The sequence below is a fragment of the Lactuca sativa genome, chromosome 8, assembly GCF_002870075.4.
Source record: "Lactuca sativa cultivar Salinas chromosome 8, Lsat_Salinas_v11, whole genome shotgun sequence".
NCBI classification, from domain to species: domain Eukaryota; kingdom Viridiplantae; phylum Streptophyta; class Magnoliopsida; order Asterales; family Asteraceae; genus Lactuca; species Lactuca sativa.
Window position 1 is genome coordinate 106,005,209 of NC_056630.2, and position 14,378 is coordinate 106,019,586.

Consider the following 14,378-nt stretch of genomic DNA (forward strand, 5'->3'; position numbering starts at 1 on the left):
ATCAAATTGTTGCAAAACCCAACTAACAAATTTGAATGTATCAATATCAACAAAGGTCAGAAAAATGGTAAATTTTTGGTTGTTAAAGCAACGGTGAGCATGAAAAGGCTAAAATTTACTCCTAACAGCAAAAATTCTATATTTGGTCAACGCTTTTACATGTTTGGTGCATTTAAATAGTAAGGATATTTTAGATCAATCTCATATAACATGCTTCACATATATAATACATATAAATGAATGTTTTTGGTGCATTTAAATCATCTACACTTGATGTAGTAACACCTAAATATCGTTTCAGTTTTCTTTGATTTAGTAACACCTAAATCTTGACAAACACTAGCACTCCATAATCTATAAAACATGGGGATATATGAACTAAACTTTAAAATGCAATGTTTTATTAAAGAAGGCCACATCAGCAACACCAGTTTCAGGTCGCCTATGCGCTAAAAACCCTGCAAAATACACATTATTTTATACATTTTTTGTACATAAAAACACATACATAATAGTACATTACTAATTTATATATAAAAAAAACAACAAAAAAAAACAGCATGCCATAACTTTTGTAAAGAACAGAAAAGAAAGATCCACCATCCATCTTAATTTATATAATATATTGCCACAAGACCATGAATACTGAATATAAAAATGTCACTTTTGTAATACATTCAATAAGTGGATGTCAATAAGTAAAACAAAATAATGCAATAGACGTGAATAAGTAAATAAAATAAAGAACTTACAGTGAAATAGCCTGTGCAACTGTATCTTCCACGACAGTCATAGAGATGAAGCATTGGTTGTTATAGTTCTAGTTCTATGATGAGAGACAATAAGCATAATCAGATTCAACAAATTTGAAAAAAGAGTTCATGTGGTTAGTTGTATCTTGTTCTAACTTGAATACATGTCAATCAAAGTGAACAAAACCTGAACCCATAAAATCTTGATATGATTAAATAAGAAAAATCGATAATCTGGATTTCCAAGTATAATTATGCAACTAATTGATGAAAGACAGATTAAATTTCGAGCTTTAAGCAATCAATATAGTCACCTAAAATTAAAGGTGCAAGGCACGTTTTATGGACGCTACAAACCAAGCATGATGTGGCAAGTAAATTTAAGGGAAACATCACCGCTTCTTTTTATTGGGTTTTCATATTATTCATGTTTAAGTAGATTTTGTTGATATATACTAGCGACGCTACATACCAAAGTGTAGTCATTTAGCTAAAAAAATGACTTGAATAAACAGCAGGGACTAAGTGCGTAACAAAAAAAATAATAGGGACCAAGCAAACAAATTACCCCAAACCATAAGGACCATTCATGTAATTTACTCAAATAAAAATGATAACACTTTGGAAAAAACCTAAACCTAAGTAAGATTAAGCATTTTGGGAGTTTGGGAAAAGATAAGAACTTTATAACCTTCTGGAATCAATTTTTTTGTAATGGATGATTAAAAAAAAGTATAGGTTGATTTTTTCATATCTTTTAAACATTATTTATCCAAACAGTATTAAAATATAACAAAAATAAATAAAGGTCTACGGGAATGTATGTAATATGTAATATTCTAACCAGTAAAGACATAATAAAGAAGATCTTGCAAGAAAGCTTGTCATGAGTTTCCCCAATGTCATATTTCTCTACAATATCTGCTAGTTTTTCAGCAATTCCTTGATCTTCCTCATCTAGCCCTGTTTCCATTCCTTCTAGAAGATCTTTAGCAACTCTTTTTGTTAATAGAACCGGATGATCACATATCTTTTTCAATATCTATTAAATGTAAATCATAAACATTAACTTTCACTAAAGGAAAAGTCCACCAAGAACTGAGACTGAAGTTAATAGAACAAAAAAATGCATTGTTGATCGCTCTTATGTGCAAAAGACAGAAATACCCTTCTCATAAAAGACTACAATACCGTGAGAGCAGCAAAAGGTGAACCATCAAAGGCTGAAAGAACAATCTCATTCAAAAAGGCTTCGTATAGTTGTCTCTGTAAATTAAAAAAGATAAAAAGAATGTAAGTTGACTTTTTATAAAATAAAGAGTATAAAAACAGTTAATGTAAGTACCTGAGATTTGGATAATCTTAACCAAACAATAATCTCATTCTTTTTAGAAAGTTTGGCAGTGTTTGTAGCATCATTATCACGAAAAACTTCACTTTTCAAACGCCTGAGAAAATAGGGTTGAATGCAATTTCTTAAATCTTGTTTGTAAGTTTGTATAAATGTTAATTTTTTTATAGTTTTAATCATAGCAAAAGGTTATTGCCTTAATATTTATGAACTATTTTGTCATTTAGGGAAATTTAACTAATAACCTATGCCACAGCTGAACCAATGCACTTATCTATATTAGATGCATTTTTGTCATTTCCACATAGGATTGCTGACTCATACTTTTCCTTAAAACTGAAAAGAAAATAGATATAAATAAGTAAATAACATAACAATAAGAACAAAAAGAAAATAAATGAAATCTTACCATTTCTTGTCTCCCAAAAGGTATGGACAACAAAAGTTAAACAAAAGCCCAAAGTTCTTGAATTATATAAGAAAGATGATCAATAAAGTGGCTTTTAAAGCAATAAAAGTATAAAACTATTGTGTAATTCAAATTCAAAAATGATATAATATAAAGATGCATAGTTTTAGGTAAAGTGATGATAACAAAACAGAAGAAGCGACCTAGGCATTTCATCGAATACCTAGTGGACGCCGACTAGAAGTTCATCCACAACAGTAAAAAAAACATAAAAAGGTTTTCTCACATACCTACAACTGGACCATGAATATGTTATACATTTTAACATACTGCAAGTGGTAGAAATCCCCAAAATTTAAAGTTGAAGAAATCATACCTATCACATGCAAGCAACTAATACCAAGGGTTGGATTGGCAGCTCTCGACGAAAAGTTTGAGTTCTTTATCTTTGAATAGTAGTACAACGGTAAAAAGACAGACAAAAATGGACGTCGGATGAAGAAGTTATGAATTTTTAACGAATTGTCTGTCCTGGTCTGTTAAAAATAATAATATAAAAATTAAAGTCAAAATTAGCCGACGAAATCTAAACGAAAGTTGTATAGCGTAATTTTACCTACGCGTGCATATAAAGAACGTCAAAAACGGAGCTTGTATGCGAAAGTTATGAATTTTAGAAGATTTTGGCACAAAATTCGAGAAATTTCGCATAGATAAGCTTCACCTGGAAAAGCCACGTCACCCTCACTCAAAACGTGCCATGTGTCCGAAATTGATGAGTCACCTCACATGAAAAGTAGCCGCGTGTCGCTTCCGGATTCGACCAAAGGGAGGCCCAACCGGAGCAGGCCGCGTGTCGCCCCGTGTTCTGATCTATTGACAGGTCTGAAGTGGTCCAATAAGGATCCGACGCGTGTGCCTAGGTGGCGAGCCCTCTCATGCGAGACGTGTCCGACGCGTGTCTTCCTCCGGATCCGACCACGTGCCTTCGCCTCCTGATGCCACCTGCCCTCGCTGCTGACTCACCTTCTCAGCCGACCTTTGGATCTCCCCTATAAATAGAAGGGTTGCGAGATCTTCTGACTACTTTTGGAAAATTCTCATTTTTCACCCCTTTTTCAATATTTTGGCTATTTCCACATCCCCCGAAGCCCCGAGATCATTTCCAACGCCCGGAACACATCCCGGAGTGCCCGAGAAGCCCGAGAAATTTATTTTTTCAGTTTCGAAGCCCGACCCTCGCAGAGCCCGGTTTCTCAATAAAACTCCCGGTTTTATTAGAAACTATCGTTTTAGGCAACGAACTGCTGCCTGGTTATCGTTAAATCATGTGAGTGTATAGTCACTTTCACCTTACACATATATATGAAGTATTTTCTTTAAAACACGTGATAAGTGTAATTATATTAATCGTTTAATTAAGGTGACTGTTGAATAAATGTTTTATACAAGTTTTAAATTGTATATGTATTTTTATCTACAAATATGTTGGGTAAAACATAGGTAGATGAATTAGATGATGTGTGATGAAATAAAAGTGATGAGAGGTATCGATGTTTAAGATGATCTAGTCATATAGCAGAGGATAGACAACGGCCACAGACTACTTTAGATAGTCCAGTGGAACGTTAGCAGACTCGTAATCGGTAGGTATGTTTGAACTATATGTTCATAAGGTGTTCTCGAACTATATGTTCATTAGGTGTTTTTGAACTATGCGTTCATCCATTAGTTCTTCTTTTTGACACTATTACGTGTCGGGGTATGGGAGCGTACGGGAATACTTTATTAGTATTTTCCCTATACTTTTATTTTGAAGAGCTTTGGAGTCTTTGTTTCTTTTATGAAGTGATCAGACGAGCTTCATGAGTTAGTGTTTCCATTCTCGATGCCGGATAGGGGTGCATCTGGGGGTTATATACCTCAAGATATTCAGACCAGAGCCTAGGCAAAGTTCGATGTTGGATAGGGTGCGTCTGGGAGTTACATACCTCACGATATTCAGACCACAGCCTAGGCATTAATAATTACCCCTGACTTAATTGTTTGGTGGTTCTTTTTTTTACGAACAAAGGTTCGTGGTTAAACTTATTCCATTAATTTGATGTCTTCTTCAATCCTCGTTTGCTGCTAGGGAATTTCCGAAGCAGTTTCGTTAGTTGGTTGTTCATATCGATCCTTTAGGCTAGATCTAGTAAGATCATTGTATAGGATGAGTATGTGGGGATCGATGTTGTTAGTGCTCGTAATATAAACCTTGGGAAGCGATGGACTTCGTGCCTATTCCTTAAGATGAATCCTTAGGAATGAGTGATAGTTGATTCTTAAGGTAAATCCTAAAGAAATGAATAAGATAATGGGGATTGGGTAATTGGGTTGATTGTTTGATGTTTAAGCATAATAAATTTATTTATTGTGGGGTGAAAACCCTATATGCTCACCAGGCTCCCAAGCCTGACCCACTCAGTTTAATTGTATCATAGGTATCGATACGAAGTTGCTTTACACTGAGAGATTAAAAGAGAAGTAGATCACTAGTGTAAATGAATGTAAGTTTTGTTTATGCTTATGTTTTTGTATTGACAATGACATCCCAATGGTTTAAGTGAATAAAATACATTTCTTCGGAAATGATTTGATAACATATTTATCATGTTTTTCTGAGAACAAATTCCGCAACATTTTTAATCAAATGATTACTCTGAAATTATTTTAAAAGCATAAATTAAACCGGTATTTTCTGGCCGTAAAATTGGGGATGTCACAAAAGACCCCTCATATAAACTGTTAATTAGAGAAGAACTTTCGAGTAGCTATATGATGATAGAGGCAAAGTGCAAACCCGACTCGTAATTCTCTTGACTTAGATGCAATTTTGCAAACTAAACATGGAATTGGAAGCAAGAATCCAAACCCAACCCCTGATTCTCGTCATCATTGTCACCACCACAGTAGGTATAAGTTTCTGCAATTTCACAAACATGTGGTGAGCATTCTTAAATATAGAGGACTCTAGAAACGAATGAATGAACTACCCTGGCTACTAATTAGTTCTGCCAATTCCAACAAAGAAGAAAGAATTAATTGAAGATATGTTGAAGCATCGCAAGCAACATAGACGTGACTTGAATACTTTTCTAAGAGACACTATTATATGGAAACAAATATTTAATTTGCTTGAAGATGATTTCCTTTCAATTCCAAACGCAAATCTGCTCATGCAAATTCAATCACATGGTAAAATAAGTCAAGAATCACATAAAAAAAGTTAACAAAATCTGACATAAATATATAAAATGACCTGATGTTTGTTTTCTCCTTTCCTATTCCTTGTGATAAAAACCTCAAGGAAAGAGGTGCCATATGCAACGTCAGTGACCTTCCTGAACAACAATAGGAGTATAACATGTTGTAAGTTACTTTCCAATGTCTGCAGTTATCTATTTGAATTAGACAATATCAGTGGGACCAAAATGATGTCGTACCATATTATCCTCCCATTGAGCAGGTGTAGGGATACATTCGGTTCGAAACTAAGATTGATGAAGAACAAATATCTCCATATTTACCTTCAGAAGAGCAAATAACACATAATACTTGATGAAGGGTACTACAGTAAAAAAAGGGTTATCATTCCAAAATGAGACATATAATGAAACTTACATTTTTGTTTTCTTAGCATGTATGAAGGTTCTAAGGAATGGGTGATGTGCATTATTAAGAAACAGATGTTTGAGTTCATAAGCGCTTCAAACTCGCCTGCTCATCATCTTCTATTTTTTTACCAGGACCACCATCACCAGCACAACTCAAACACACTACAGTTACTGAATAATTTCCCACCATTATTTGAAACATACAGACAAATTACATAACTCAAGAAAAAGAAAATAATATTTTTTTTACCTAAAGTTTTCTCGATTATGCTTCTGCTTTACCATTTTCCTACGATTTGAACCCCAAAACATAAAATTCCAGATAAATAAAGACAGGCAGAAGTATAATCATGATTTTAGCTGAAGAAAATTGGAAGAATATGATGAATGCTTAAGATGAAGACATATCGTGTTCTAAAATCGTCTTTGAATGCTTCAATATAGTAGAAGGTGATGGATTTTGATAGCTCTAACCTGAGTGGCGATGTTCGGTGGTCTACGGTCTCCTTTGGTCGCCTCCTCTTTCTCCCTAGATGTGAAAATATAATCGCTTCAGATAGAGCACAAAGGGTGTAGGCGGTAACATAGTAAATCCAAAACGAATTCCTCATCAACAAGGATCAAATCAAAAGGATTAGACAACATATGTGATTAAATCGAAAAGCAAATAAGCGGTTGAGAAAGAAAAACCTTTGTCGGGTGAATTATTGGATTCTCCTGTGAGAAAAACGACGTGGATATTGAAATAGAAGTGGGGAAGAAAGCAAGAAACCCTAAGTTTCTTTGTTTGAAATCTTGCTAGCTCCGTTGGAATCAGTTGCCTTTTTGCTCTCGCCTCCTTCTTCGCCGAACCACCAAATGCTGTCATTTGTACAATCTGTATATTAAACATACAGTAATTTGCATACACTTCCAGGAATCTTCAAGAAAATGGTGTAACAAAAGAAGCAAACAACATATCACATACACACAAATATTTGGGTTAGTATGAAACAAACCTGTGCACCAACGGGAACAGGGAACAATCATCGATGACATCCACAGATGGCGTAGAATGGGAAGTGACGTGTCGTGGGTGTCTCTCTGGTGGCGGTGAGACACGATGGAGACGACGGGTTTATAGAAAGAGATAGCGAGGAAGATCGTGAAGCGGGAACACCAATAGCTGAAGGCGTCGACTGTTTTTTATGTAACAACGAAGAAGGCAAGCAGTAGTCGGTGGTGATGAGAATGAGGCAGTAGAAAAGATGGCTCTTGTTAATATCTGAATTTTCACTGTTCCTAAAAAGTGTCCATGTTTAATACTATATATATATATATATATATATATATATATATATATATATATATATATATATATATATATATATATATATATATATATATATATATATATATATATATATATATATATATATATATATATATATTAAAACCTTTTTGCTTTAAAAAATAATTATGCATATCGAAAAAATGTCTGTTATTCCAACAAATCCAATCTGTTTCTTTCCCTCTTTTCAGAGTCGTTGAAGCCGATTATCCTCCTCAACAATGCTCCTTGATGCCCAATAAATTCCTTCGACAAAGTTTGCAGTTGAATCTACCGACAACCCAACGAGAAATTCCCCTCAGATCTCATCATCATTTAATCCAGGTAATTTTCAATTCTATCTAGTTTCATCGAACTCCTTTTCGTGGTGTAAATTCGGTTTCTATACTTGATGGTAATTCTTAACTTCCTTTCGATATGTTGTACTCGAATCCCTAATTGTTTCGATTTTGTAGAATTTTAGGGTTTCGGTGGACCTCATAGATAAAGTTGAACTTTCATTCGCCTGTTTGAACTACAGAGAAATATGCAGAGCCAAATAGTTTGCAGTGGGTGTAGAAGCATCTTACTATATCCAAGAGGAGCTTCAAACGTATGTTGTGCATTGTGTAATGCAGTTACTTCATCTCCCCCTCCTGGTATGACTTATCTAAAACTTAAATTCATATATGTGGAATGATTGAAGACTATCATGCCTGTTACATATGTAGTAGCTTACATTGCGTTTTCAACCTAAAAAGATCTATATAAAGTTGCGTAATGCTGGTTTATTTGTAATGTTTCAATTTTATATTTCTGTTGTTAACTAGTTGAACCTGTTAGTTTGAGATGAACAATTATAACTGGGTTCTGAATCTCAATGAACTTCATTAGAAAACTATCAAATTGATCTAAGTTCATTATTGATCTAATTTATGTAATCTAATACTTGTAATCATTTTTCAGGAATGGAAATGGCCCAATTGATCTGTGGAGGCTGTCGTACATTGCTGATGTATGCACGTGGTGCTACAAGTGTCAGATGCTCTTGCTGTCATACTGTCAATCTTGCCCCAGGTTAACCCTAGATAACTTTCCTATTTACAGTTGTCTTTTATAGTCTTTGTATTTAATTTAACCTTTACTAATTATATTATGTAATTGATCTTCATTTCAAATAAAATGTTTTTGTAATTTTGTTTTTTTGTTTTTTGCATTAATAGTTTCCAATCAGCTTGCTCATGTAAATTGTGGAAATTGTCGCACAATGTTGATGTATCCATCTGGTGCTCCATCAGTTAAATGTGCAGTTTGTCATTACATTACAAATGCCAATGTGAGTAATATAATTCACCACTTTTTTTTTTTTGGATTTATTGTTTTAAATATATTGTTTCATTCTTATAAGTTATTTCATACTGGTTTAGATGGGAAATGGAAGGGTTCCTGCAGCCACATCAGCATCAGTGAGTTTTTTTTCTCATAATATTCGAATATCTTTTTTTTATGTTTAATTTCTTTTGTATAATTTCTTGCAGGAAGTGCCTCATTCTTATAACCAAACGGTAGTAGTTGAAAACCCGATGTCTGTTGATGAGAGCGGGAAACTGGTAAGCAATGTTGTGGTTGGGGTGACGACTGAGAAGAAATCCGTCAAGTGAAATGACTGAATTGCCCTTTTGTTGAAATGGAAATTAATGAGATGAAATGTGTATATTATTCAAAAGGAAAATGGTTATGAGTTATGATTTGAACATTTTGTTGTGATTGTGGGTGTGTGGGGTTGAGAGGGAAAGGGCATAAGTGTTTAAAAAGGGTAGTAGAACTCAGCTTCATTATATTATTAAGCGAGTATATTTGTAACACATCAGGCTGTAAAAGATAGCATTTTATTGTTTGAAGTTATAACCGATAATTAGTTATTTGAGTATTTAGAAATATATAATTCTTTAACCAATTATGAATATATACAATTGTCGCTATTCATTAAAGAGTTTTCTATCTTGCTGTCCTATTTGTTGAATAGGAAACCAGGTTACAGAGAAACTGTATATTTCAGATGTATTTTAGTTTTATTTAAATTATGCTTCATTTTAGCTTTTTGTTCGACACTTAAAGCATCTCTAATGGTGGAGCTATGTTATAACTTAAAATTAATATCACTTCATTATTCTATTAACTTTAATCTCTAAATAAATGGTTTTTCTAATGGTTAACCTCTTTCACTAGCTTTTTCTTTAAATTTAACTAATCTATTCTTATCTATTTAAAATGTTCTATATAACCCCTTCCATTTAGTAAGTCATTTTTAAACACACATTGTATTAAACGTATTTTTATAATACCTCTAAAAGTTCGTAAAATGTCACAAAATATTTCATAGATAAATTATATAAAGTGACAAATCAAATTAACTACCAAATAAACAAACAAATTGAAAACTAAAATATAATAAAGGGGTAAATTAAAATATTAATAGAAGATGAAGGAGTAAAATATACAATAGGTTAAAGTATATTGACCATTCAATATATATTAAATGGTCAATAAAAATAAACAAAAAAATGGTATGTTTCAATGGGAATAAGTGTTCATTTATAAAAAGTCAATAGTAATAAGCTATAAAAAAACCTCCATTGAAGATGTTCTTAGTCCCTTCATTTGATTATTTGATGATTAAACCTTTATGTATTAATTTAAATGGTCCCCGCTTATGCAAAGTTATAAAATAGTATGTTTCACAAAATTATAAAAATAATCCCTTCCTAATAGCAAATTTACATAAAATGAAAAATACATAGTTCCGCTATATGGTACAGACCATTCCATAGTTAATAATAATAATAATAATAATAATAATAATAATAATAATAATAATAATAATAATAACTAGTAGGTGATCTCGGGTTTTGCACAAGATATGTTTAAAAAAAACATAAAAATCGTTGCATTTAAAACAACAAAAACTAAATAAAAAATATCATAAGTGGATGATTTCTTAATAAGCCACTAAAATGCAGGAATCATTTATGCAACTTATGACAAAAATACAAGATTACACACTAAATAAATAGGAAAGCATAATAGCAAAACCCATATAAGGACTAAAAATGACAAGGTGAAAAATATATAGACCATTTATGTAAGGGATAAAAAAGCGGCAAGGTGTCAAAAGTATAGTGTTCATTTTCAAGGACCAAAATTAACAAAGTGCTAAAGGTTTGTGGTAGAATTTTTAGTCACTATTCCTATGTGTGATGTAGGGACCAAATTAACAATGTCGAAAAGTTTTGTGACAACATTCTTAAGTGGTAAAGTTTTGTGGCAAAATTCTTAAGAGGCAAAAAGTTATGTGTCAACATTCTGAAACGGCAAAGTTTTTTGGCAAAATTCTTAATAGGCAAAAATGTATTGTTCCTAACTGTGTTATGATTTAAAGTAGTATACTAAACTAAATAAAGAATATCATAAGTGGATGATTTCTAAATAAGCCACTAAAATGCAGGAATCCTTTATGTAACTTATGACAAAATACAAGATTGCACACCAAATAAATAGGGATAAATAATATCAAAACTCATATAAGGACCAAAAATGACAACGTGAACAAAATCCATAGACCATTAATGTAAGGAATAAAAAAGTGGGAAGATGTCAAAAGTTATAGTGTTCATTTTCAAGGACTAAAATTAACAAAGTGTTAAAGGTTTGTGGCTGAATTTTTAGGCACTGTTCTTATGTGTGCTGTCGGGACCCAAATTGACAATGTCGAAAAGTTTTGTGACAACATTCTTAAGTGGTAAAGTTTTGTGGCAAAATTCTTAAGAGTCAAAAAGTTATGTGGCAACATTCTGAAACGACAAAGTTTTGTGGCAAAATTCTTAATAGGCAAAAAGATTTTGTTCCTAACTGTGTTATGATTTAAAGTAGTATACTAAACTAAATAAAAAATATCATACGTGGATGATTTCTTAATAAGCCACTAAAATGCAGGAATCATTTATGTAACTTATGACAAAAATACAAGATTGCACACCAAATAAATAAATAGGGATAAATAATATCAAAACTCATATAAGGACCAAAAATGACAACGTGAACAAAATCCATAGACCATTAATGTAAGGAATAAAAAAGTGGGAAGGTGTCAAAAGTTATAGTGATCATTTTCAAGGACTAAAATTAACAAAGTGTTAAAGGTTTGTGGCAGAATGTTTAGTCGCTATTCTTATGTGTGCTGTCGCGACCCAAATTGACAATGTCGAAAAGTTTTGTGACAACATTCTTAAGTGGTAAAGTTTTGTGGCAAAATTCTTAAGAGGCAAAAAGTTATGTGGCAATATTCTGGAACGACAAAGTTTTGTGGCAAAATTCTTAATAGGCAAAAAGATACTATTCCTAACTGTGTTATGATTTAAAGTAGTATACTAAACTAAATAAAAAAATATCATAAGTGGATGATTTCTTAATAAGCCACTAAAATGCAGGAATCATTTATGTAACTTATGACAAATATACAAGATTGCACGCTAAATAAATAGGGATAAATAATAGCAAAACCCATATAAGGACCAAAAATGACAAGGTGAACAAAATCCATAGATCATTTATGTAAGGGATAAAAAAGTAGCAAAGTTTCAAAAGTTATAGTGTTCATTTTCAAGGACAAAAATTAACAAAGTGTTAAAGGTTTGTGGCAGAATTTTTAGTCGTTATTCCTATGTGTGCTGTAGGGACCCAAATTGACAATGTCGAAAAGTTTTGTGACAACATTCTTAAGTGGTAAAGTTTTGTGGCAAAATTTTTAAAAGGCAAAAAGTTATGTAGCAACATTCTAAAACCGTAAAGTTTTGTGACAAAAATTTTAATAGACAGAAGGACATTGCTCTAAATGTGTTATGATTTAAAGTAGTATATTAACATGAAAGACAAATATTTACAAACAAAAAATTAAAAATAAATTCAAAAATATATTGCTTTGTGATTTGAACTTCCATGTAGATACTAGATAGCCACATGAACACGTGGACCATTATATACCATATTATAAGCATCAAAACCCATACACTTTCTATATAGTATGGCATAATGGTATAGATTAGGGATACTAGGTATATAAAAAGAAAAAGTATGCTAAAAATGTCTACTACCATTTTTTGTAATATTTTGTTAGCCAATTTCAACCTAACTCTAACTAGATATTTTAATTTATTAAAACCATTTATTCATTGATTATAGCATGTTATATATTTGACGTTATCTATGAGTAATAAAACTAAGACAAAATTGCAAAAATGGTCCCTGTGGTATGCAATTTTTTTAGGTTTTAATCCAAACCCCGAGTTTTTTGGATTCATGGTCATTTTGGAGTGGTTTGTATGTGGAATTGGTCCCCGAAATTAACTCCCATTAAAAAAAAATCTGTTAATCCCCTCATGTGCCTCACATGTGAGGGTAAATCCATCATTTCATATGTAAGGGACTATTTTTGTATAACCGTTTTTTGGCTTAATTCATTTAAAGATCCCCACCGTTGATATCTTCTTCCCCAACGTCTCTTTCTTCTACCCTTCTTCTTCTTGAGCTCTGTTAGTGCTCTTGGGAATTTGTATTTCACCAGGAGGATTTCTGATACGAATCCGGCGAAAATCCGACCAAAGTAATTCCAGATACTTAAAAGGGAAACGAATGATTTTATGGTCATTGTAGGATAACCTAAAGATTCGCCGATTTGACCTAAATTGTCTACTGCGGTTAAGCTTGTTCCAAGCCCACAAAAAGTGCTTTTGGTTTTTTCAGGTTTATTCAAGAACACATTAACAAACAGAATTAACATGTATGTGCTTAAAAGTGCTTGAAGAATATTGTAATCTTCTCCTCTTTCAGGTTTATTCAAGAACACATTAGCAAAACAAGATGTTTTCGCTTTTGGTTTTGGATTTGGATTATTCAGTTCCAATGATGTGGGATTTGTGGATTGATATTCATGATTCTTATTCATATTCTCGATTTTAACCTCGGAAACGATAACTGGTTGGTGTTTGTTTCTCACCCAGAGGTTCAATTCCTCTTTAATAGCCATAAAAAGGGGGACAAAGAGTACGGAAATTACCATAGAAGCACTACCAGCGTAAGCCCTTCATGAAAACGTCATAATATTCTGAGCAATCGCCATCCCCATTATGAACAATGCTAGAAAAATCGAGACGCATAAGAAACGGTAGAAGATTCGGAGCTCATTCGGTTGTCTCACCAGGGTCATCGCTCGGATCGTGTACACAAACACCACAGAAATCACCACGGTGAGCTAGGAAATTAGCAGGATTAAGGATTTCGAATCGTTCCCATAAATAGCCAAGTAGATTTGAGTCATGATGGCTCTACTTAATCTTGTGAAACCTTTCAACAATCCCAAAACAACTCCCCTGCTTTCCGGAAAATTACAGACGATTGTCACCAACGCTCCGGTGTTCACAAAGTTCTGTGAATTCGCTCCGATACAAATGTATAAACACATCTGCCAGACTTTAGGTTTTGCGGTTCTGTTGGTGACAACCAACCATATCATGAAGTAAACGCCAAAATTCATGGGGAAATGTCTCTTTTTTGTGATTGTCTTTAAAAAGAAGGGTAGAAAAAAAAAAGACGTTGGGGAAGGTTGGGGAAGAAGATAGCAACGGTGAGGATCTTTAAAAGGAATTAAGCCAAAAAACGCTTATGCAAAAATGGCCCTTTACATATGAAATGACGGATTTACCCTCACATGTGAGGCACATGAAGGGATTAACAGATCTTTTTTAACGGGAGTTAAGTCTGGGGACTAATTCCACATACAAACCACTCCAAAAGGACCATGGATCCAAAAAATTCATGGTTTTGACTAAAACCCCAAAAATTTGCA

The 14,378-nt window shown here is 33.0% G+C and overlaps 1 protein-coding gene, 1 long non-coding RNA gene and 1 pseudogene across 3 annotated transcripts; 1 reads left to right on the forward strand and 2 right to left on the reverse strand.

The window, feature by feature from the left end:
• Positions 1-2,421: 2,421 nt before the first annotated feature.
• LOC122195637 (uncharacterized) lies at positions 2,422-7,106 on the reverse strand. Its single transcript, XR_008225754.1, has 5 exons — positions 6,859-7,106; positions 6,419-6,697; positions 6,176-6,339; positions 5,998-6,081; positions 2,422-5,895 (listed from the first exon to the last, which is right to left on the reverse strand). It is a non-coding gene; the product is annotated as an uncharacterized LOC122195637 (long non-coding RNA).
• A 516-nt stretch (positions 7,107-7,622) lies between these two features.
• Positions 7,623-9,399, forward strand: LOC111902334 (protein LSD1). Of its 2 annotated transcripts, none has more exons than XM_023898180.2 (6): positions 7,623-7,822; positions 7,954-8,136; positions 8,444-8,554; positions 8,701-8,813; positions 8,905-8,943; positions 9,016-9,399. In XM_023898180.2, the coding sequence occupies exons 2-6, from the start codon at positions 8,025-8,027 to the stop codon at positions 9,136-9,138; spliced, it is 498 nt and encodes a 165-aa protein (XP_023753948.1). In that variant the 5' UTR covers positions 7,623-7,822; positions 7,954-8,024; the 3' UTR covers positions 9,139-9,399. The 2 variants fall into 2 exon arrangements, with proteins under 2 accessions (XP_023753948.1, XP_023753949.1); XM_023898181.2 differs by having other exon boundaries at positions 7,962-8,136.
• A 3,560-nt stretch (positions 9,400-12,959) lies between these two features.
• LOC111902343 (uncharacterized) lies at positions 12,960-14,079 on the reverse strand (annotated as a pseudogene).
• Positions 14,080-14,378: the final 299 nt, after the last annotated feature.

Coding starts and splice junctions, on each gene's coding strand:
- LOC111902334 (XM_023898180.2), top strand. CDS start 8,025: ATGCAGAGCCAAATAGTTTGCAGTGGGTGTAGAAGCATCTTACTATAT. Junction 8,555..8,700: donor TACTGTCAATCTTGCCCCAG/GTTAACCCTAGA, acceptor TTGCATTAATAG/TTTCCAATCAGCTTGCTCAT. Junction 8,944..9,015: donor CTGCAGCCACATCAGCATCA/GTGAGTTTTTTT, acceptor AATTTCTTGCAG/GAAGTGCCTCATTCTTATAA.